Here is a 22,612-nt window from a genome sequence, read left to right on the forward strand (position 1 = left end):
TGATGCTGTCCTCCAAAGATACTGTACTAATACTACCCTTCATTCCTGTGCATACAGATAGAGGAATCTTGCATAGCAGTTCAGGACTTGTAGCACATTTCCTATTCAACCGTTCTATTATCTCAGTGGAACACTGTGTCCAAGTGCAATGTCCACAGTCCAGGAAGAAAGAAAGATAACAACCACAAAATTCTGAGTAGATTTGTAAGGATTTGGATGAAATATAGGCCTAGTACATACATACAGGTTGTTAGTTTGTAATTTCAGAAAGATCAGATAAGAAAAATCTTTGCTATAATCATTAAGCAAGATTAACTCACATGAGGAAAGGAATCTGAAAGTAACAGTATCTTTAGGCTGATATCCAAAGGGTTAACAAGAAGATCTTTAGTCTGAGATTCAAAGCTTGTGGCTTGAATCTGGACACATTCAAGTTAGAAAAAGTGACATTTATTAAAAATGACTTTATTAAAAAGATAAGGCATTTATTGGAATAAACCAAGATTTGTATTGTACTACTGAAACTTTAAAATCAGTCTAGTCTTTATCTGTATTCCATGTATAGAAGCAAACACCTTGAGATGACAACACAGCCTGTTATGTGAGTTATCCAGCGTGGGTGGGATGAATTACCTATTGGAGGTGCCCAACTCTTTTCCTGTTAGCTACACAGATAGTTTAGGTACATCCCTACCCCCTCCTGGTATCTGCAGATAGAAGTTGCTGGGAATTATAAATTGTCTGAGGACAGAGACTGCCATATATCACTACATTTTACAGTGAAAAAACTGTAAACTGGAGAAAATATTGATCACATAATTTTTGCAATTGTTGGAGTGCTGAAAAGTACAAAGATGATGAATGGAATATACTCTGTCAAACAAAAAACAGTTTTCAGCTCAGTGAGACTTCTGTAAAACTCCACATAAATAAGGCAATTTACTTGTGCAAGTGGCATTTTTCAAAAGTATTTGGCAGGTGTAAATTTAGAACAATAGCAAAATTGGATGTTATATTTTCTAACTTATTTTATTAACCCTAGGTACTAAAGAAAACACTGATGTTGAAGAAACTTTGAAAAACCTGTGGGCTATGATTGAGTTAAGTTTTGAACAGTGCGCTATAACGTTGTTAAGGTAATCATGCAATAAATCAAACTACTTTATTGCAGGCAGTTGTCATACACTGCTATTCCACAAAATAAACATGGTAAGAACATTATTAGTGTCAAAATTACAACACCCTGTTGGAAGGGGTGAAATTTTTTACTAAATATATGCCATGCTTTATTCTCTGTACCCTACAAGAATAAAATCATATTTTTGGATATGTTACAGATTTTTTCCTTCAGCTTGAGCTAAAATATTACCTTTTGCATGTATTTAATTTTTTAGTATTTGGTAGGGTACTCCATAAGTACAGATCTGATACTGATTCCTTAGTTAAGCAGTTAACCAGTTGGTTTAAAGAAACTTTTTTGATTTGTGCTATCTGTTAAGCAATCATGGTTGACAGTAGAAAGGAGATAGCTTTGCTATTTGTACCATTTATTATCTCAGTCGGGGACTCTTTTGCTGCACTTGCTTGAAGGAAAATAGATGTATGTCTAGGTAGTAGAAATGTAATAAGTGTATTTCTATGCTTTCCCTGATATTTTATTACAGCTTTTGGAAAGAAGGCTATTCTAATTTCAACAGTATTCATTAAGTCATTTGCAAGCCTAACGCTCTTCGGGGATCACATATTTCCATTAAGTCCTCCAAAAATCTCTCTGCAAGTGTTCACACAACCGATCTAGCAGTAAATCAGTTCTTCCAGGGGTGAGGAGTGAAAACTGGCAGTAATTACTGCCTGTGGATATAAATCCTCACTCCTTGTAACCAGCAGTTTGAGCAACACTCACACCAGGTATAATTTTATTTCACCTTTTAGTGTTGCTAATCCTGTAAAACCTGTGTACATTGATGGGATCAGGACTTTGCAACCACAGCCTTGTTCCAAATATTAGCCATCCATTTTAGATTTGCAGCATTTCTACATCAGCAAAGATGAGATGAAGTTTTCAGTCTGCCTTCAGACTTATAAAACTTATGGGGTTTATAAGCATTGTCCTGAGGGATACATTTGAGTGTTAAAACCATGCTAATGTGTTTGTGCTTTTGTTTTTTTTGTTTAACAGCTGACAGATCTCCATTTAACATAACAATCTAGCACCTTGGACAAAAAGTTTTTCTTTTATTCCTTTATTATTCCAAAAAGTTTTAAAACTAAATAAAGGTACTTTAATCTCCTAATGATTCCACAGCTTTAAAATGACAATGTAAGAAAAATGAAGTTATGCTAACTGCTACTTATTAAAAAAGAGAAAGAAAGAAAAAGAAAAAGAAAGAGGTAGAATTTTGTAGAAGCCATGACATCTTGGGATATTAGAAGCAGCTGTAGTTCCAGATAGACTGATGGATAGAAATATGAGTATATATTTGTCATGAGGTCTGAAAGAACTGATCCTTCCATGAATTTATTTTATTTAAGGTGAACAACTGCTAGAGAAACACTAGTAACACATTGCATCTTGTTTTACATTCATGCACAAAATAGCGTTCTTTATGATCAGCATAAGTAAAAATCAGTATATATATGCCATCCTGATTAGATTGAAGTAGTTATCTTTTCTGCTTTCCAGAGAGATGTTTAAAAGGAACTCTAATTCAGCTGAAAAGTTTCCTTGTTATGAAGATGAATGGTGTAAGATGTATTTCACTGACTATGCAGTAACCTATGCTGATCAACCACCAAATGCATGGTTTCTGGTTTTCAGGTGAGTTTCACAGAGCCCTATACAGCTCTTACAGGGAAGTAGCATTTATACACTGTGTCTTTTCACTAACCTGCTTAAAAACTTCTTATCTGCCTGCTTTCCTCAAATTCTGACTTGCACTTGTTCTGGTTATTGCTGGAACAGAGTTTATTTTCTTCTTCATTTCTTCTTAATTTTCTTCCTAGAAGCTGGTAGAGTGCTGTGTATTTGGATTTAGTGTGATAATAGTATTGATAACACACTGATATTTCGGTTGTTGAGTGCTTACTCCAAGTCAAGGACTTTTCAGTGTCTCACGCTCTGCCAGTGAGGAGGTGCACAAAAATCTGTGAGGAAGCACAGTCAGGACAGCTGCCCTGAAGTGGCTAAAGGGATGTTCCATACCAGGGAATGTCAGGTTCAGTGTATAAACTGAGGGAGGATTTCCTGGCCAGGGGCTGATCACTGCTCAGGAACAGGCTGGGCATTGGTCAGTAGGTGGCAACCAATTCTATTGAGCATTACTTGTTTCTCTTGGGTTCTGTTTCTCTCCCTTCCTCTCCTAATCATTAAAAATACTAATATTATTAGAATTTTTATTAGTATATTTTGTTTCTATTGTTAAGCTGTTCTTAACACACGAGATATATATTTTCTTTCTGATTCTTTATCTCAGGTGGGTTGGGTGTGGGAAGTGAGTGAGCAGCTGCATTGTAGTTAATTGCCGGCTGGGGTTAAACCATGGCAATATTTTTTGCTTTGTGTTGCACATACCCTTTTATTTGGGAAAATAATTTTGATATAATTTAATTTTTCTTTTTTAGAGAAACATTTACTGTCCCAGAAGACATGCTTATATTGACAAAGGTGTTTACCACTATCCCTTCCTGTAGACTTCATGTCCTTGATAATGACACACAGGAGGAAATGCCACATGCCTTTTTCAAAGTGGCACCTCATATTTATCCCAAAAATAAGGTAAATGCAAGAAGGTGTTGTGAAAAGTATAATTTTAAAAATAATAACAAATGCCCAGATTCTGTGGAGAATATAGTGGAGCTCTGTCATAGTGTTTTACTTCAAAGCAAACTTTATTTATTAGCAAGTTTGAACAGAGACCATCACTGATCTGCTTCTGTGCTGAACATTTATTAGTGAAATTTTGATTATGCTCTCCTCTGTACTCTTTCCAGCTGCTATTGTTTTGGGGTTTATTATGCATAACACTGAGCACAGCAAACTTTGTACCAGTGTTTAACCTGTGGCCATAAAAAGTTTGAGCAAAGAACGATAAGCACCTTTTCTTCCCATGGGTACATCACAGGACCCTCAGTGATTCTGTCAATTACTAATGAAAATGGCCCTTTCTATTGGATTCCTGCTCTTCCCCATTGAAGTACCCTCTTAAAGCCACATTTTTGTTATTCTTTGCTAAACTTATGGTCTATATTTTGTAATATTAAATGTGGTTAATGGAAGTGAAGAGTGATTTTTAAAGTATTAAAATAGAATTGTGCAGGCATGCACAATTTTACTACTTGTTCTTACTGCATTTTTCAATCACTGAGTACCTGAGTTCCTCAGTAAGAATATAACCTTCTACTCTACAATTTAGCTTGCTTCTTCCTAGTTCCAAATAGTTGATTATTGTTTCTGTAGACCTGGACAAGCTTTTGAAAGCTCTATTGATACTTTGACAAGACACTTTGCAACTAGTAAACACAGAATGCAATGGTATTATTTTAATCTGTTGCCTTTTTTTGTAACAGTATTTTGTAAAAAATAGTCAACAATGTAGTACATCAAGCAAGAAATTATACTGTATGCTTGAATTCTTAAATGTCAGTATTATTACATAAAAAGTCATTAAAAGAAAATACACCTACCAGCTCTGCTTTCAAGCTATGACTCAGCAATTTACAACAGAGATAAAAAGGAATCCTGTCAACAGATACTGACTTTGCTGCAGAGACACTCCTGGAACACATTAAAGTTCATTTCAGAATGATTGACAATGAAGATAAAATCTACACACTAGCAATACAGTCTGTCTTCTTTTTGCAGACATTACAGCCTAGATGGAAACTGGCTACTTGCTTAGCACTATTTGGATTTTTGGGGGTTGCATTAAATGATCTTATTTTTTGGTGTTTTTTTCTCCTTCTGGATACAGTTGAATTTGTTTTAGTTCTTGGTGGTTTTTTTTAAATTCTACTCTCTTTATTATTCACAAGTCTTTTGAACAGATTGTAGAAAAGGATAGAGATAAGCACTCAAGCTTCAGCTGACCTACATAGATAAGAGTTTAAGAAATCATCACTACCACCATATTTAGTCTAGAAAATAGAAGTCTGTTTGAGCAAGGATACTGCTCAGTTATTTCTCTTGACTACTCATAGAAAGGTGTAAGGGATTCATCTAACTTTGCCATGAAGTTAATTTGGGTGGTATATTAGGAAACAATCCTTTCTGATTCCAGAGACAGTGAATTGTAACAAGATATCTAAGATATCTAGTAGTGAAATCTCTTGAAGGTTTTTAAGAAAGAGACACAGATTTAATGGGGTTGTTAAGTTCTATTCTCTTATTTCTCAGTAGTGACTTTACCTTCCTACCAGACACATAATTTATTGTGATTTCTAATTGCTCATGGCATTCAGAAAGTGCTCACTCAAACAAACTTTTGGTCCTAAGTCTAAATTTTCTGAATATTTTTAGTGAACATTAAGATTGCATAACATTCTAGATAGGTATACAAGATAAATTGTCCTTCTCATGCACCCCTTGCTGTCAGAAAGCAGTTGAATATCTGCCCAAATCCTTCTCCATTTCCTGGTGTACTTGATAAGAACAGCGGGGACTGTGACTCTGTGCTTAACTGTGTTGAGTTCTCCTGAATGGTTACTCTGAGTGGTTGCTATTACCTTGTGGTGATTAAAGGTTGTAAAGCACCTTACTGCTACAATTGCATGAATTGGAATCATGAATAATTTGTTTAACTTGCATTCTAAATATTCAGTATTCCTGGAGCCACAGCCCTGAATTATTGGATAGTCCTGAAATCACAACCCTATTTATTAAAAGCATTTTTCAACAAAGCTGTTTTTGCCGGTAAATGCTGATTTATTTAAACAGAATTAGAAGAGGACTGAAAGAAATAAAGCCTTTCATAGAATTTTCATTTGGACTATTTCTTAGGTGGAACGTGAAATTTTAATATTTGAAATAGGGAAATAGTAGGGCTAGTTAGACTCCATGAAGAAGGGGTTTAATTCTGAGTTCCCCTGCAACATTACAAGTGGCCATTTCTTTCCTTATATCCCTTTTTCCTGCCCCTGCCTTTCAAGTAATCACATTCATATTGCCTTCATTTTCACAAATGCAAATTAATCAAAGTTTGAAAATTTTTATGTTATATCCTGGCTCCTCATATTCCTATCCTCAGGATTCATAAAGAGCACCTAAATCTGCATCAGCCTTATTGTGTGTTGCATTTTTTATTATTTTTTACTTGAATTTTTTCATACTAGAAATATGTTTTCATAAATCAATATTTTCGTAAAAATAAGATTAATATCTTGTAATTTCATGCTATATCTGCAGTGGCAATACTAAATTAGGGTAAATGTTAATTTAACCTCAGATTTGAAGACTGAAGTAATTGCATCTCTAAATTTCCGTGCAGCAAACTCATCCACCCCTACTTTCACACTGCCTAAGCACGAAGGAGCACTTTAAATAATCAAATATTTTGGTTAGAAAGTGACTTCAGGACTTCAGTTGTATCTGCCCCTAAAACCACTTGCCAGCTTTCCACTTAGATGAAACTGGATTTAACTTGCCATGCAACTTTTTGCCAAATATAAATTGGTAAAATAAGAGATGCTCCATAAGTTAGAATAAACTGGAGTCAAAAAATTCTTGCTGATGAAGCACAATTTATTATATTAAGTGTAATGGACAAAAAGCGTGTTGCATGTAGTCAGAGAGTGCCTTTTGAGTAGCGTTACTGCCATGTAAAAACGACTTGTTTCCCCTTTCAGAAAGGATACACTTTTGTGGCTGAAGCGCACACTGGTGACCAACCTGTGGCAGGTGGAAAATGGACGCTCCGCTTCATCAGCTCCCAAAGTGCCCTTCCATTTCTCTCTCGTGAAGCTGTAAATAATATCTATTCTACCCAACAATTTAAGGAGTATTACATACCTAACAAAGAGTTCCTACTACTTAGGTAAATACTGAGAGAAGAATTAATAACTACTGGTTTTTATATTGATCATCCCTGCTAGAAAGGTGTGTTCTTTCCTCTTTCTTTGAAGCAGAGCATATTGATGCAAATATCTGAATTTTATGGGCTATCAAATCAACATTTGATATACTGAAAGTGTGATTTGTGAAATATTTCCACTACTTAATGAAGAGCAGGTGTGAAGTACACAGACTGTAACTTTAAAATCCAAATTCAGTATTTTGCATTTCTGTAAGCTCAGTCTTATCCACATGACAATTACTGAAATTCCATTGTACTTTTGGGGAATAAACATGCATTAAAATCAAGATTTTGCAGGTGGGGAGAGGAGACTTTTTTTTTTTTTTTTTTTTTCAACTATTGGGATAAAGCTTTAATTAATACAGGAATAAAACACCTTTTTTTCCCAATGTATCAGACCATCTTCCAGTATTGGCAGAAAAATTTATATATGTTTTATTTTAGCATGCTGATTCTTTTAGGAGAATATATTTAGTAAATATGAGATTTCATTTTTATTAATTATTTTTAATTGATTAAAGTTCATTAAAATCCCTTCTGAGTTCAAAACTGACCATTACTAAATTGTTATACTGAAGTTTTTACACAAAGAACTACACATTACACTGCAACAGGCCTTGTGCTTAGAGCTGATTAAATGTGTATATTTTGAAGGTTAATTCTAAAACATTTTATCCTGATTCCTCGAGGCTTTTTCAATATTTCAAACCAATAGATTTTTCTTGGGATAGAGGTCTCTTTAAGAGAAGGAATCTGTTTCAATTAAAATGATAAATGCACACAACAGAAACAAAACAAATGCACTAAAATTTTGTAAGCATTCTCTTTATTGATGATTTTCATTCTTTTCCCCCTTCTGATGTTACCAATCTTAAATACAATTATATATTTTTAGCTCCAAAGGTACTGAAGTCAGGGAAATGGATTTTTTGTGTGTTGTTGTTTCTTTGCTTGTTTGGTGAGATTAGTCACAACAATTTGAATTTATGGACAAAAAGCATATAATACTTAAAGCAATGGGTTAGAACATACACAACTACTTGAACAATATAACAATTATTTTAATTTTGTCTGCAGACTCTAATTCAACAGGTTTTTAATGCCACAGTCTTTTAAGCTGACCAAAGTAACTACTAATATCAAAGGAGATGTCCCTACCCTTTTGAAAGCAAATACTTTTTTTCCTCAGGTACTTTTGATACAGTTCACTGATCTGGCTAATGATAGTCAACAAATAAAAGTATAGTAGGCAGTCAAATGTCTTTTTGGACATTTGATAAGTCAATGAAAAAACAAAGAAATAGTTAGACCAACCCATTTTTCAAAAGCAAAGAAGCTTAGCCCATTAGACTCCAGGAAGATATTTGATTTGTAACTCAGTTTTAGGTGTTTGCTTCCAGTTCAGCACAACATTTAGGTACTTTCCTAAAAAAGAATGATCAGGTATAGTTCATTATATTGCTATATTTTTTTTTTCTCTTCAGGTATTTTGTAAAAGTCACAGCACCACATACTGCCACATTGCAGGTACAAACCTCTAATTCAGATGTGTTCATTAAATTACAAGTCCTAGAAAATGAGAAGGAAATTACAAGTGTCATTGGAAAGGGCAATGCAGTCATCCCAGTTGTTAATTTCTGGAGTAATCAACCACTTCTGAGCTCCCAGTGTAAGTATCGTAAGCCATATTTGATAATTTTATTCACTGCAGGATGTACGTTCTTACAGTTACTGTAGATAATCACAGAAAATACTATTTTTCCCTGCTCTTTTCATTAATCTTTAATTTTACTGTTCAAAACCAATAAGTACAATTGAATGAGGTACATAATTCTTAGACATATTTTTAACAATGGACCCTGCAGTGCTCAGGTAATTTAAAAAAAAATTAAGTACCATCTGCCTGCCTCCACTATACTTCCTGTACACAATAGATTTTAGAGGCTACTGCCATGCCATCTTCTGTGGTAATCTACATTTGTTTTCCTGTTTTCTATACACCTCACTTCTAAACCAAATTATTTCCATTTTATTTGTGTACTATTATGAATTATTCATTATAGTTTCAATTTTAAAATTAATTCTTCATAAGATTTAAAAGTTTGCTTAAATAAAACAGATGTTTATAAACCAAGTCTGCTACTGTACTCTCCATGAACACTACTATATACAAGGTATGTAAGATATGAAAGTTTTCAGTCCTTCTATGAAGGCTTCTAAACAATAAATATTCTGTAAATCTGGGTTTGTCTATTTGAGCACATTCAGAACTTGAGGCAAATTTGACAAATTGTTCAAATACTGGCTTATTGCTTTGCTAAAGCCCAAAATAGCATATTTCATCTGCTCACCTCCACTATTTTGAACTGTGGAGTTTTCAAACATGATCCTCTAGCGTGATGTGTAATATGAAATTCCAATGCTTTATGGGAAAAAATAATTTAATTGTATTTATGAAACATCTTGATTTCTGTCTCAACTGCACCTTGTTATTAACAGAAATGTAAAATCTAATCCTATGGAGACCATGCTCTTAAAACATAATTCATCAGATGAAAACATTAGGGTTTTAAAGGAAGTCATAGAGAATCTCTCATCATTCTGAGACACCAAGATAATCAGTAGCTATTTTTGGTTACTGATTTTGGAATGTGGAAGTGGAATAGTAAACTTAATAGTAGACTGGTGGAAATAGAAACAGGAAAGTATAAAATAGCTCAGCTTAGGATCAGCATCACAATAGTGGCAATAAGTGAATTACTCTCAGTAAAGTGAAAAAGAAACCTTGTTTTGGGAGACTGCCTCATTGCAAAGATGATAGTCTGAAGACTGAAATAAGTAAAAAGGCACAATCAAGTGACAGAGAAATGGGTTTCACCAGATGCTGAAAGGATAAGGATGGGGCAAAATAACTAGAAGTGGCGTTTTGCTTTTGCCAGTCTACCAGGACACGTATGCGGGAACTTTGCAAAATATCCTCAGAAATCAGACACATTCTAGCTCTAATGTGCTATGATACAAATAAATTTTTCTAATTTAAAATTATTTTAATCCACTGTGAATTATTCAGTAAAATACCTGCTACATTAACCTGATTGAATATAGGAAGGTTTTTGTATCAGGGCCTATTTAGCAGTGGTGGCCATAAAATCGTGTTATGATTTTACGCTATATTTGAAATTGAAATGAATATTCTGATGCTCTTTAAATGTGTGTGAGTATATAGAGAGTTGACATTTGGAATGAATGTCTGTGAAACTGTCACTGCTTGTTGTTTTTTTTACTATTACTTATATTTTTACAATACTTGTATTTTTACAATACTAAAACAATTGGCCTTAACACTGAAGTTCTTATCACAAAGAAGATACTTTATGTAGAATCTTTCATAGCATCCAAATTAAATGAAAATATTGTGAAATGTACTCAGTATAACCAATATGACAGTATTGTATTAGCCAATCTACTGAATACCTCTAGGTTCAGTAGTGGTTCAATTTATGGCATTGTAAAAGTATGTTTCTTTGCTATTGTCAAAAGTCTTTTTATGGCCTGTATAATAACAATATAGAAATACTCAGAAATACTGATGCCAAGTTCAGGTGAAGTTTCATACAACAGACACTCAATACAGCAAGATTCCTTCTGTCAGTATTTCTTTGTTCTCTAAAAAAGTGTGTTTTCTCAGAATAGGAATAATCAGAAAACACTGCTATACGACTGGCACCAATCTTGTTAGTTAAGCCACATATAATCCCTAAATTTGACATATATTCACTGCCACACATGTTCTGCCTCTCACAGAATTGATCACTGTGTTGCCAGAAGTTCTCCTAAGTGACATTATTGTGCAAGCATCACCAATAAAACATTATCTCCCTTGCCTACCCACAGCCTGTTAATTCATCTCTGTCACGGATGTTCTATTAATGTCTTTTACAGCTCAAAAGCTACATTAAACCAACTGATTTTGAACATATTTCCCTCTTCTGAGATCTAGCAGGTGACTTGGACCTTGAATATTTGCTTGACAATAAAGGACTTACATATTGACACACCCATTGCAGCCACAATTTGTTTTGTTGATACAAGCACAGCAGTTGCATAAGCACAGATGGTCAAGTGAATGCTCACAATCCTTTATTTTCCACAGTAACAGTCTGATCCAATCCTGTTTAAAAGTATAAAAATATCTTTCATAAATGTGTTTTACTCTGGAAGCGAGGTAAGTAGAAGTTTCTTCTAGCCAGAATTTAGGAAAACCAAGAGCGACATACACATATTTTTGTATGCAGTAAGAAAAATAATTTGATGTTACAGTGCCGCCTGGTGACCCCTGCGAGAATTACTGACTGTATTTTGGGGAGTATTTCCAAGTGATCGTTCCTGCAAAGGAAACAGGTTGAGTCTTATGGGTGATTCCACCATTCTGAGATGAATTATCTTCATGTCAGGATCTTCCTCTGGAAAAATCTTTATAGAGTTGTTTAATACTCAAGCTCTTCAGGTTTTGGAGAGAGAGAAGAGGAGAATAGCAAGGCATCGATGAAAACCAGTTTTAGGCTAAGGAATACAACTTCCCTTGAACTCCACCTATCTTGCTCGGTAGAGGTAAGCTCCTGCTAGAGGGCAGTGCACATCTCCTACTCCTGAAGCCCCAACACAACACATCCTGGAGTGAAGCTCACCTCTGTTGACTTCGAGTAATTCATCTAGGTGGCCTCACTGCTTTAAACTTATACTTCTTTAAATTACGTCCATTGGCCCTTGCTAACAGTGCTCAGACACTGAAGATCATTCCTAACTAGAAACCTTTATGCTACCCAAAGGCAATTTACACAAATAGGAAATGTCTTTATGTAGTTATTTTTCCATCTGGAATACAAATTATTTCTTTGCAGCAGGTTTTCCTGCAGATGTAGTTTATTCAAGATTTGGGTCTTTGAATATTCTTATTCATCCAAATGCACTTCTATTGAGTGAAAGCCTCATGACTTTGGTTCCCTCTGGTGAAAGTCCAAATAATCTAACCTTTGTGAATTATGTCTACTCTCACCTTCACAGCATAGGAAGTTAACTGATACCTAAAAAGCTCAGCAGCAGCTGAGTGAGAAACTATTCCACAGTTACAGGCTTGCTTAGGCATACCTTTTATAAAACAACAGCCATGGAGTTGCAGCACCTTAAAAAATGGTTGAGAAGAAACCAAGTATTGTCTCCCTTCACATTTCTTTCACGGGCCTCCTTGCCACAGGGGCAGCAAGAGGGATGGCTCTGGTGCTAAAGATTCTAAGTGCAACGCAGAAGGGCAACTCAGAACTTGTGATTAGGAGTTTGAGACCTCTTTAAGAGACCATCTCTGCAAGGTCTTATTTTGATTTCCTGACTTCTGCTGCTTTTCTTAGGAACAAGGAAGCACTGGCTTATGCAGAGGAAAGATGCAATAGGAAGTAATCCAGGACATTTGGCATTCATAAAAAAACAGTATTTCCTAGCTCCATTTGAGTTTCTAGGGGCACACTTAACCTCCAATTGAGCATTTATACTTTGTCACACCACCAGTAAATTGCGTTGAATCTGCTTTAATAGTCCTGCCACCTCCTGTGAATTTCCCTGGATGTTTCATTAATGCACATGAAAGTGTGCATTTTTCTTTCAAAGTGATGCAGTATCATCCTTTGTTTATACAATAAACTCTGGGAGGAGTAAAGCCTCTTGTCCTCAGTGAAGTCAAAATGATGTGTCTTTCCCAGATGATGGTCCAGCTGTTGTTAGTGCAACACAGGTGAAGCTGCTTCCCCAGAGGTGTTATTCTTTGTCCTTATTCAATTTTCTGTGAGATGTTCACTTTTAGAATTTTCTTTACTTTTTCTGTAGACACGCAGGGAAAAGAATATCATACATTTCAATGCATTAGAAATGAAAACAAATTTATGTTTTCTGAGTTAATATTTCTGTACCAGTCCTTCTTTAGAACATTCCACTTTTCACAGTTTTCCCACATTAAAATCTTCCTTAGGTGACAATTATATACATTGATAAAGGATAGATCACAAATAGTTTTATATCTCCTTCCAAGACTGACTTTTTTTTTTTTTTTTTAGCTCAAGTTAGCTCTAGTCTTTGTTTTAGGTTGACACAAAGAGATTAGATAAGAGACTTCTATAAGGGTATGCATTGCCACAACTGAGGCCAATGCATACCCTTCATCCAGTTTTACACAATTTATTAAATTAGATTAGCCACAAAGGGATCCCATCATAGAGAGCACAAGGCATCTATATTTTGTGATGTATAGCATGATGCTGTGGTCGTTAATGCAGGAAAGAAAGATGGGCTTATATGCTTTATAAACAGTAGCAACAGTTATATATACACAGCCTCAAATTTCTCATTATTTACTTTGAAGATATTTGTGATTTTCATGCAAAATGAAATCTGCATATTTTTTGGAATAAGCATAATTTTAATTGGAAGTATAATCTAGTATGAGAAAATGGACTATATTCTTTCTGATATTTTCTGGGGGCATCTGTTTACCTTATATCAGTAATTCATATAATTTCTGGACTTTTTTTGTCATCTTGCAGTAAAAAACCTACAGAATATTCAAAGTAGTACAAAGAAGGGATCAGAAACTGGACGATTAAAAAAAAGAAGCCGTAATTCATCAAAGGACAGCAAAACTTCTTCCAAGACAGACCTTGTACAGGAATGTTCACTGATATCAATAGATGAATCTTTCTCCTCAGAAAACTTTGAAAATAATGTTGGAAGCCCACAACAAGTAAGAGTTTGTTAATCACTGGGATTTGGGAAGAAAGAAAAAAGCACACAATGAGGGCTATTGCTAATTCTTTTGGTACATGTGGAGATCTTCTATCCTGGAGCAAGAACAAGGAATCCAAAATTAAGATTGTTGGTAGCTTTTGAATGAGATGATGAAAAAAAGATAATGCACATGTAGGAACAACTAAATAAGTAGGGGGTTTCATATCAAGGTGATTTACTCTATCTTTAAGTGTTCTTCATTTGGCAAATCCAGTGCAAGTATAGCAAAACTTTCACATAAGGATCAAAAATTGCCAGATATTAAATTAACATTTTGATGCTTCAATATGAGCTTTCTTTGAAATATGATATTATAGAAGGCCATCTCTAATAGTTTGCATAAACACCTATTTCCAGTCAGCTGCAAGCTTTAGTAACAGACACATATTATCTGGTAGTTGAGCCAGGTTTGTCAGAGGCTAATGTCAAACATGGGTTTTTCTTGATGTCATTTAGGATTGTTTGTCTATTTTAGAGAAATTAACTATACTTTCTAAAACAGTTCTTGTTTTACAACTCCACATATTTTTCTGCTGTGTTTTTTTCTTGATAGTTGAGTTCAATTGCAACAAAATAACCTAAGAAAACAAAAATTATTGTAAAATAAACTCCAGAGTTGTCCCTTTGACTCAGAACTGGCATTAGAATTTTGGAAAACAATTTCTAAATATAATCATTTCCAATTCAGTTTAGACAATGTTTAAAACAGCCCATGGACCCTGTCACCTCTATCTCAAAATTAAGGCATTACTGAGTGCTAGTACAAGGGCTCAAATCTCTGTAGTAGGTCTTAAAATCAAAGACAAAAGTCTTTGTTTTAGTACATGGCATACATAGGGAAGTTACATGGAAATCTTACAGGAATGTAGCTCCTTATTGTGTAGCCCAGTTTAGTTTTACTTGATAAACACATGAGTAATTGTTTAATTTCACAGGAATTAAAATAAGACCTGTGGAATTAACATTAATTTTTTAAGCTTAATTAACATTAATTTTTTAAGCTTCTTGTGAATGGTGTTATGTGCAAGCTCGTAAATTAATGGTGTGTCTTATTTGCTGAATTCAATAGCTGGCACTTTACTAACCTGCAGGACTTGAATTCTTGCTGTAATTGTTATGTCTTCAGCATGTTGCATTTTCTTTCAGTCTTACCAGTATTCAATAGAGGCATTGGTGTTGCATGATAGTTGGCCACTTTCTGAGAGTGAGTCTTTGCTTGTTCAGAAACTGAAAGAAATGCAGAAAGATGAAATCAAAGGTAGGTTGATCTAAGTACATGTTTAGTCAAATGTATATTACTGCTTTAAAAAAAAAAATTGCTCCAAGCAACATTTTTTCACTGAGTGAAATAACTAGGCAACAAAACTTTTATGTTCTGTAGTTCTTAGAAATGAAGTTTGATTGCATGAACCTACACCTTCACAAAATATAAGGAAATCAGAGAATACACTGTAAGACTCACCTTCTTAGGGCTCAGCTTTAGGTAGAGATCTGGAGCAGAAACATGCCTGCTGATAATTTAAGAAAATACATTGAACAAGAAGGGGTGAAAAGGCCTGGTTTGGGAAATGTATTGCTTCTGTACTGCTAGGAGAATTTAGGAAGAGAAAAAACTGGGAAAGTGCCCAAGTACAGTCTGTATGTCTAAGTCACGAAGGGGACAGAGAAATTACAGAAGGTTCTGGGTTTTTTATAGGTTATTGTAGCATTTCTTCTTAAGGGACAGTGAAAACCAATCCCAAGACACTAAAAGCACTTTGAATCCTAGTCAGTACTCTTTACTAGTCAGTAAATTAGATAAATGTCTTGTATTTGCTTCTTCTTTTATCAGCAAGGTTGACACAAAATTATTTAGATCTTCATTTTGTTCAAGTTTATCACTCTGGACCCAAAAGCCTGAGAGAGGCAAGGCTGCTGCCAGTGCACATGGTGCAACTGTTTGTGAGGCTGAAGATGTAATCCCACCAAGCATGTGCACATAGACACACATACACATGGTGTATATGTGTAGGCATGTGTATATATATACATATACACACACACACATTGCCAGCTACACAGATCGCAGACAGCCACTCAGAGCACACAGACACAGACACAGCACCAGCTACATCATCCTGCTTTTCCTTCTCAGGCTGGAAAGAATGGAAGTCCCCAAGATAGACTATATATTTCTAAAAAGGTGGATCCTTCCACCAGCTGCACTCAGACACCTCTTGTGCCCAGTAGCTCTCCTCTGCATCCCCTACAAGCTCTGAGGCTGCAGCCCTGCTCCAGCTGCTGGTGCAGAACATCACGCACACATGCAGCTGATTCTCCTGTGTTCTCACCCCTAAGTTCCTGCAGAACCTAAAATATTACTTTCCATCATCATTCAGTAAATTTCCTGTATCATGAATATTAAAGTTCTATAACTCCATTTTTAAAAGAAGCGATAGAAGAAATTATTTGCTTCCTCATATACATACGCTTGCTAATACCCAAAAGAAATTTTTTTAGGATGGTTGGTTTTTATTTACTAGTGGCATGTGTCACTTTTTATTCTATTTACATATTTCTTTTCAAATGTCTGGTCAAGTCTCTTTTTGGTATTTTTACTTCTCTGGACTGAACTTAGATTCAGCAGCTGTAACTCCTGATGGATATTATCTAATTTCTTGGGTTTGGGAGGTATGCAATATTTGAGATTTTTTTCAGTATTTCTTAGTTATTATTAAGCAAATTTAAAACGCTGTATCTTCTTGATTTACTGTAGTCTCTAGTCACTTTTAGTAGCATTTGAGGAGCTATGTCATGTAGGCTTACAGGCTTGTACACAGCTCTTTTAGTGATTTCACCGGCTTGTGTTTGGTTGTGTTCTTCACAATATCATATTTTCTTCCTAGATGATTCCGCTCATTCACTTAATTTTCCCTGTTAGACTGCTTCTTACAATAGACATCCTATTACATCCTATTACATCCTCTAACCCTTCTGAGTTGGCTACATACTGACAGCTTGCACTTGACAATATCCTTTTATACAGCTTCACCACGGTCTGTAAAACTGCAGGTGAAAGGAGGTCACTTAATCTCTTAAATTTCTTCACTAGTTCTCAGCTCATGTCACTGAATCTTGTCAATGTCATGAGTGTTCTCAGGGTTGAATTCAAGGCAGCAGCATTCCAGTTCACAGCTCCTCTCTGCTAACTGATGCTCTTTTGCAGTCAAACATACTTAAGGTACAGTCAGTCAAAACAAGCACTTTTTTCTTGGGATTATTTTAAAATGGTGTAAATGCCCTCTCGTAAATGCTGTCTTTCAAAGTAACCCGAATCCATTTCACAGTTCTTATTAACTGATTGTTTCTGTGTATACAAGGATACCAACAGATTGCCTAGGCCACCAACAGACTTTAAACACAATTTATATCAAAAAGTTTAAATACCAATACTCATTTAATAGTTAGTGTCTATTTTATGTACCCTTTTAACAACAATATTTATCTGAAATGCTTACTATAGTCAAGTATTTTGGGGGAAAGCCCAAAGATTTTTTCCTTTTTCTAATTGTGAACTTGTCTTAAATCAGTTTGAAAATTTACCTTTGCTATTTAAAACTGCTGACACAGGTTGTCAGACACAAAATTCAGATAATAATAATGTTGATATGTAACCAAAAAGGTGTTCCATGATGTGATTTTTAAGAATGCTGCAGTGAGCCAGATGAAAAATTATTGCAAAAAATTTTCCCCTTTTCAAGTATTCCATTTTCATGTAAACCAACAGTGCCATCTGGAGTTAATTTTGTATTACAGCTAATTTATCATGCCAAAAACATATTTCAACTTTATATTAAGATCTACTAAAATCTTTTTAAACTAGTCTCCCTTTAAATGAAGACCCATGCTATTATACTATTGATATTCAACAAAATGATAAATATTTATTTAGAACATTTTTGGAGAAAGCAAATTCTCTGGTATACAGATGCTATGATAATTTTCTATTTGCTGATGTTTGTGCTTGTAAACAGAACTGTGTTAGAGAATGTTACTTTGTGAATAATACTTAGTCATATTTATTATATATGAAATCCCACTAAATGTTTCATTAAAGAACCCACTGTGCAAACAAAACATTAAAAAGGCATTAAGGAGGAAAACTTAAGTACACAGAAATTAGGAAGTTCCACATAGCTTATTTATACTGTCTTCATTACTTTCTCTCTTTCTTCCTCTGTTTGTCTTTTTTTTGTTCATTTCGGTTTTTTTCTTTTTTTGTCTCCTGAGAACTGTTATGGTGCAAGTCTTCAATGGAAAAAGACTTTTAAAAACATAAGCTCAAGATCATAATTCTTTTGTAAAAGGGGAACAATTAGCAGGCACTCTTGCAACTGCTAGTACCATTTCAGTTGCTTGACTGTGTGAGCAAAATAATTTTAAGGTTAATTTTTGTATATAGGATTTTCAGCTATTGTTTTTGGGTTCTTTGGTTTTACTTTTCTTGTAGTAGGATCACAAGTTTTATTGTGCAATTGTCACAACCCTGAGCTGAATCATCACTGTGTGCTGAATGCTGGCTGGATGTATTTTATATATTGCCTTAAATTAACTCAGGAGCATAAGCTGTTGATGAGAGAGGGCTGTCTATGCAACTGGGAAAGCAGGAGAAGATAAGAGTGCCCAGCCAGGTAGTAGAGGTAGGTTTGAAAAGGCAGGACAGGCAATATGCTTTGGAATATTCATTTCTATTCTCCACAGTGGTGAAGGTTTCTCCCACAGGTTTTATTTCCCACAGGAAAACTTTCTGGCTCGTGCCAAGGAGAGGATTCCATGGGATGCTTAACAGGATATTCAGATCTCTCTCTCTTTTCTCTTTCCCAGCTCACCTATCAGCAGTGATTAAGCACTTGCCTGGTGTTCAATGAACAAATAATTCACAGAGGGTATATCATGGGGCTGTAGATCTCTAAGCCACACTCTAACCCCACACTACTACTGCAACCAGATTTTTGGTTTGCTTCTGTCCTGGTCTATTCTTTCTGTGATTTTAGTGTCTGGGTGTGCCCAACTTTGGAAAGATTTTTGACATTGTCATCTGCTAGGAATCCTTCTGAGGGTCCAGTCAAAGAGAGGAAAAGAAACATCCGAACTTCTCAATCTTTTCTTAATGAAATCTGAAAGTCCCTTATGGCGCAACTAACAGTTGTTACTACCAACTACTGGGTAATCCCACTAAATGCTCAGAGCCTATTTCAGATAGCAGGAGCATGATATCTTCTCATAGAAAGCTTCAAAAGACTCCTCTGTATTATACCTATGAATAAGATAAATTCTCTGTAATTTAAATTTCATAAACCAGGAGTAGCTGTCTATCTTACTCAAAATTCTCTCAAAAGAGAATTGATATATCTCAATTTGAAGTTGAGTTTCAGCTAGGAATTACTTGGTGCAATTGTTTAACTTGTCATAGACAAGACATCAGACTAGATGATCACTTTGGTCCCATTTGGCATTAGACTAAATGAATTTTTGTTTAAATAATTGAAGAGCAGTAGAGAAACTGATTTTAAAGTTGCTGTCAGCTGTGTGTCATCACTGTCAGCCCATGTGATGCCCAAGTTTTTCCTGGTGCCACAGAAATATAAAACTGCCACTGAGAGTTTGTGATGATTGATGCATAAATTGTGAGCTGGAATGGCCTTTTACTTTCTGTATTATCTGCCTGCCTTTCTTATCATATCCCATACAAAGCATTTGCCTGGCTTTGCCCTTAGAAAAATCCCAAGTTTCTACTTGCATCTCCCTTTGAATCAGAGTGGGAAGCCTAACAAAATGCAGGCATTGCTCCCTCAAGGCATTTCTGGAGGTTGATCCCCAAACTGAGCATACTGCTTGCTCTGCTGAGGGAGTGGCAAGGGGTGGGGGAAACCTAGACAGCACAGCACATGGGAGAGCTTGGAGATCTCAACTTAATCCTGCCCTAAACCTTCAGATCTGGAGTTAAAGTAGGTTACCTCATTCTAGCCCTGTCATTTCTTACGCTTGCTTGTTCTTTACTAACTTATCAGGGTATGCCCTTAGTTCAGAGCATCAAAATGTTATAATTCAGAGTCACAAAATATTTCTAGAAACCAGACAAAGCTTGTAGTATCCCATGACATAGAAAGTCTTTGTCTGGGATAATTTAGCTAACTACACAGAACGTCTTCTGAGTGTTTGTGTAAACAATAAATAATTTATTTCTAAAAGTTAATAATTCCTTGAATAATGTATGTGCACGAGCCTGATTTATGGTGCTAGTATGTAATGATAACGTAAAATTAAAGGGAAAGACATTTATGTAATCATTTTATAACTTTGAATTATGTCATCACTGTTTTATACTTGCATTTCCTGTGGAGTTGTTTTAGTATATTCAGTATTTGTGGAGATCATTTTAATTTTTGCTTTCATTTGTTAATATATGCCTTAGTATCACTGAATCAATTTAAGCTTTATACTTTAGTTTCACTTTTTAGTTTTCATTTCTTAAGTAGCATCAGGACAAAAGAATAATACCATTTCTAGACAAACATATGTAGGATGTATAATGTAATACACTTCTATACCATGTATTTGTATGTGGAGCTATATGTGAGTTAAAAATATGTTTTTATATATTTAATATTTACAACTTTATACATCTATATAATCTCAGCCATGACATTGCAGATCTCATCCAAAGCTCATTAATTGTGCAGTACAATGATTTGTCCTCAGTGGAAAGAAGTTGGAAAAGCACTAAGTGAAAGATGTCTTACCTTAAAAGCATTAAGTGAAAGACATATTATCAGTGAAACAGTCATTCATATCAACTTTTTTTCTGAGAGATGTCCCTTGTTTTACTGTATTGGCTAAATCTAGGTTTTCAGCACTCATCTCAATATTTCAGGCAGTAGGAAGGTGGAAGGAAATGGAGATTTCAGACTCAGGTTTTTAGTCTTTCTCATAGTGTTCTGGATTCATCCCTGATTGCTTCATCTGACACATTCTTTCTGCTATTAAAGTTATATGCTACTACATTCTTTATTAATTGATTTAAAAAATAATATGACATGCAAGAAGTCTTATTTACAACTCTCACCAGCTAAGACATTTCAAAATAAGTGTTGCAAATGTCAATTCTCAGGATCATTAATTCAAACATACAGTATACATATGTACTGATAATATAATTTTAAATGTTCTTAGATAGTTCTGACAATGACAATTTTACATTTCTAAAATATGCATTGAGTCTCAAGCATGTTTCTTTGCCTTAACCTCCTTGTATTTTTGTGGAGTGTATCTACATTCTCTGTTCTAGACAGTCTTAGGATGTGAGATAATGAGAACATTGACTTGACCTGTTTCGAGCTTCTTACTTTCCTAGTGCATAACAAACACTGACAGAGATTGTATGAGACTGTAGAAGGGAAGTGAGAGGCTGTGATTCTGAGCATTGCAGTCTTTACACTGACCCATACACAAAGCAGCAATGCAGTGATGCTGGCAGGCACCATGGAAAACTCTCAGTTAAGCCCTGGGTGAAGTACTATTTAGGACAGATAAGATTGTCACAACATGCTCACCTTTTAAATATGTTTTTAAAAGTAGTTTGGTCCTCATATTCTTTCTTGGTAGTACTTGAAAGTGTGAACTAATTAACTGTCTTTCCTTTGTCTCTCTGTATGGCTGTTTTGTGCTGTTATTCCACCCTGGGTTTTATATGGGGCACTATATTTATGGGTAACAATGACATTCTCTAATTCATAATACATTGTAACTACATCTGAGTAATACGCAGGGGAAAGGATGAGGATCACAATTTTCCCCTAACTCTTACTTCTTTCCAAGTAAAAAAGATTCCAAATATTCCTAAATCAACCAGAAGATCAAAAGATAAAGTATCTGAGAAGACAGAAAAAGAGAAGCTCCAGAAGGAAAGAGCATCACTTGAATCTCAGGTGAGAGCAAAGCTAAAGCCTCAATCTGTTGAATGTGCCATCCTTGTACTGAATATAGAGATATTCTCAGGTCTGCAGATCAGTACTGATAGGACATCTAATGTCCCTTGTATTTCTCAATAACCTGCTTTGCCACCTTTTTAGCTTAACACCTGAGAAAGATTGAATTAAAAATGATGAATGTAAAAGATGTGCATCCTGGATTTAGAGATGCAATTTGCTCAATTCTTTGTTTATGTATAAAATAACGACAGGTTGCTCCTTTTGTTGATGTAGCTTTTGTCTCTGCTGAAGGTTTACTAAATTCCAAGAATTCACCATATTTGTGTCCCATTAATCCCTCATTGTACTGGCTTCCATGGGTTCCTAGGGAGATGAACTAGGTCTTTCCACTGCAGTCGGTTCCTGTCTCACATATCACAATTGTTATTAGCATGCAGACATACAGTGGCAGAAAAAATTGGTATGTACTTGCTTACTCGGAAGTTCTTATCCCCTGGGGTGGATCATCTTAGTGTTCTGTGGCTGTCTGAAAAGCTATTGCCAGCCTTTATGCCTTGAAAGGAATAACTGACATTATTGATTGCAAATGGATTAATGGAAGGCAATGAAGGAACTGACAGCTCCTTGTTTAATGGCATTGCTTTTGCTGGGAATTTTGTTGCCTCATAGTGTGTAATTTAAGGAAGGAACCATAGAGGTTTTCATTAAGAAATCTCTACTGGTTTTTTAGTTGATTAATCTTGC

The 22,612-nt window shown here is 35.2% G+C and overlaps 1 protein-coding gene across 1 annotated transcript in view; it reads left to right on the top strand.

Annotated features, from left to right (window-relative positions):
- The window catches only part of ADGB (androglobin), a 108,410-nt gene that overhangs the window by 77,128 nt on the left and 8,670 nt on the right, over window positions 1–22,612 (top strand). Inside the window, 8 exon segments of the mRNA XM_058835712.1 lie at window positions 1,043–1,136; window positions 2,684–2,818; window positions 3,622–3,775; window positions 6,841–7,028; window positions 8,552–8,736; window positions 13,658–13,854; window positions 15,045–15,160; window positions 21,706–21,892. Coding sequence (XP_058691695.1) covers window positions 1,043–1,136; window positions 2,684–2,818; window positions 3,622–3,775; window positions 6,841–7,028; window positions 8,552–8,736; window positions 13,658–13,854; window positions 15,045–15,160; window positions 21,706–21,892 — 1,256 coding nt within the window.

This window comes from Poecile atricapillus, chromosome 3, assembly GCF_030490865.1.
Source record: "Poecile atricapillus isolate bPoeAtr1 chromosome 3, bPoeAtr1.hap1, whole genome shotgun sequence".
Lineage (NCBI taxonomy): Eukaryota > Metazoa > Chordata > Aves > Passeriformes > Paridae > Poecile > Poecile atricapillus.